At 46.8% G+C, this 3,124-nt stretch overlaps 1 protein-coding gene across 1 annotated transcript; it reads left to right on the top strand.

Annotated features, from left to right (window-relative positions):
- Window positions 1-319: 319 nt before the first annotated feature.
- Window positions 320-2,085, top strand: LOC122052204 (cytochrome P450 710A11-like). The gene has a single exon (XM_042613622.1). It carries the CDS (start codon window positions 435-437, stop codon window positions 1,938-1,940), a length of 1,506 nt encoding a protein of 501 aa, XP_042469556.1. The 5' UTR covers window positions 320-434; the 3' UTR covers window positions 1,941-2,085.
- The last annotated feature ends 1,039 nt before the right edge of the window (window positions 2,086-3,124 follow it).

Below are 3,124 nucleotides of genomic sequence, written 5' to 3'. Positions count from 1 at the left end.
TACCATGAGAAAAAAGGAATGATCATTCAGAAGGATGCACCTTCAATAATCAAAGTAATTTAATTATTTAATTAATCACTTTATTGTTTTATTTGTCGCAATATGAAATTATTGGTCTGATTCCAAATCGATAGGTACTCGCATCCTATCTCGCATGAGAATAGAGAAAAAAAACGTTGATGGGATAATAAACGAAAAAAAAATACCTTTGGACTATTCCAATAAAAAAAAATAAATTTTGCACGTGAAAAAAAGGGGGGAAAAGCAGAAATTCTTTTTGATTTTCGGTCAACAAATGTTAGAATTAAACCGGAAATAGAGCTGAGTATAAATAAAAACCCCTCGGTCGTTGGTGAGCCGTCAAACAACCCGTGGTTACTGCGGCGTCACTATCGCAGTTTCCCAATCCGGAAACAGACAAGCCAGAGCAGAGCATGGACTACCACTGGCCTGGCTTCCACGCCGCCGGAGACGCCATCCGCCGCTCGGCCGCAGTGTCCTTCCCTTACCTTCTCTGCGCTCTGGCCTTCTGGTTTCTGTGGGAGCAGTTGTCGTATCTCCGCAAGAAGGGCCCGCTCCCGGGGCCGCACTTCGTCGTCCCCTTCCTCGGCAGCGCGCTGCCGATGATCCTGAACCCGACGGCCTTCTGGGCGCGCCAAGCCGCCCTCGCCCGCGACCTCGGCGTCTCCGCCAACTTCCTGGTCGGCCGCTTCGTCGTCTTCGTGCGCTCCACCGAGCTGTCGCACAAGGTCTTCGCCAACGTCCGCCCCGACGCGTTCCACCTCATCGGACATCCCTTCGGGAAGAAGCTCTTCGGCGAGCACAACCTCATCTACCTCTTCGACCAGCAGCACAAGGACCTCCGCCGCCGCATCGCCCCCAATTTCACTCCCCGCGCGCTCTCCACCTACGTCGACATCCAGCAGAGCGTGATCGCCGCCCACATCTCCAGGTGGCTCGCCCTCGCCGCTGCCTCCCCCGAACCCATCCCACTCCGCCTCCTCTGCCGCGATCTCAACCTCGAGACCTCGCAGACCGTCTTCGCCGGGCCTTACCTCACCCCGGAGGCGCGCGTGCAGTTCAACCGCGACTACAACCTCTTCAACGTCGGCCTCATGGCCCTCCCCTTCGACCTCCCCGGCTTCGCCTTCCGCCGTGCGCGCCTCGCCGTCTCCCGCCTCATCCAAACCCTCTCCGGCACCGTCGCCCTGAGCAAATCCCGCATCCGATCCGGCGCCGAACCAACCTGCCTCATCGATTTCTGGATGCAGGACGCCCTGCGCGAGATCACTGAGGCGAACGACATCGAGATCGGCGGCCACCTCTTCGACTTCCTCTTCGCGGCGCAGGACGCGTCGACGTCCTCTCTCCTATGGGCGGTGGCGGCGCTCGATGCGCACCCGGACGTCCTCGCAAGGGTTCGATCGGAGGTATCGGCATTGTGGTCCCCAGATTCGGGGCTCCCCATCACGGCGGATCTGATCCGGCAGATGCGTTACACCGAGGCGGTGGCCCGCGAGGTGGTGCGCTACCGGCCTCCGGCGACAATGGTGCCCCACATAGCCGGCGAGCCATTCCGGCTGACGGAGTGGTACACGGTGCCGAAGGGCGCGATCGTGTTCCCTTCGGTCTACGAGTCTTCGTTCCAGGGGTTCACGGAGCCGGAGCGGTTCGATCCGGAGCGCTTCTTCTCGGAGGAGCGGGCGGAGGACCGAGTCTACAAGCGCAACTTCCTGGCCTTCGGCGCCGGCGCCCACCAGTGCGTCGGGCAGCGCTACGCCGTCAACCATCTCCTCCTCTTCATCGCCCTCTTCGTCTCCCTCGTCGACTTCAAGCGCCGCCGCGCCGACGGCTGCGACGACATCACCTACGTCCCCACCATCGTGCCTCGGGACGACTGCACCGTCTACCTCGTCCCGCGTTGGGCCCTTTCAACATGAGCCAATCTGAGCCCGCACTTAACCGGCGGGGCCCGCGGCTGGTGGACATTTGGGTAATTCGGTCTTTTCATTCGTCGCGATGCATCGTGCGTTGTATTTTAGGAATATTTATTGAGAAATTGGAAATAATAATGAGAGAAATAAATGGATTTATTTCTAATTATTGATAATTTTATTTTTAGTTGTGATATTATATAATTTAATAATTTGTTTTTTAAAAATAATTTTTAACACTAGGAAATTATTTTTCTTAGTTTTTACATAATTTTGAGAAATGTATCTTTAAATTATTTATTTTCTTTAGGAAAAAAAAATGAAGAATAGAATATGAAAATTTTTTAGTGATGATAATTTGTAATTTTCTCAACCTATTTAAAAATAAAAAAAATTACAAATCATGATAGCTTTAAGATATATATAATAGATGAATATATTTATCATATTATTCCCAACTAATCAATTCAAATAAATTGATAATAATTAAAAAATTATTTATTTTTAAAGTTTATTTCTAATAAAAAAAAGAAAAGATTTTCACGTAAAGCTTAAAGTTCCTCATCTGTGGTACCGTCATGTTAACGGGCCCTCATGGTTGTATGAAAGTTCAGCAGAATTAAAGTTCCTCATTACACTAGGCCACAAGTTTGATTTAGTAAAAGTGAAAGGTAGGAAATAAAAAGAATAAGTAATTGATTGATACATAAAGTAATTTGATTGATTGATTGATTATATTTATAATGTGTTGGTTTGTTAGGAGTGCTTTGATTCAATCAATTAATTTGAAAATTAAAAATTGTCTTAATTCAGTTGAATTTGGGTTGATTCAACAAAATAAATTATGAACTCCTTAAGCTGTAGATTCAATTCATTTCGGAAGAGCCTCCATTTAGGATAATGTCACGACTAAGGTGAAATAAGCACTAAAAGAAATAAATAATAACCAGTTTAGATGGCGCAAAGCTCTAAATTCATATTTATGGAGAATCATTATTTGAATATTACTGTGCAGTGATTAGGTTCTTCAACTATAATCAGATATTTAAGATTCAAATATCAATTATAGCATATTATAGAGATTTTATTCTAGTTAGATAATAAATCTAAGAAAGTTGATCATTTGGATGAATCTTCATGAATGTTTTTCAATTATCATGATAACCTGTGAAAAATTTCTTTGAAATCGA

The sequence above is a fragment of the Zingiber officinale genome, chromosome 3A (genome assembly GCF_018446385.1).
Source record: "Zingiber officinale cultivar Zhangliang chromosome 3A, Zo_v1.1, whole genome shotgun sequence".
In the NCBI taxonomy this organism is placed as follows: Eukaryota; Viridiplantae; Streptophyta; class Magnoliopsida; order Zingiberales; family Zingiberaceae; genus Zingiber; species Zingiber officinale.
Note: the sequence above shows the minus strand (reverse complement) of the source record. Positions and strands in the feature narration are given on the sequence as shown.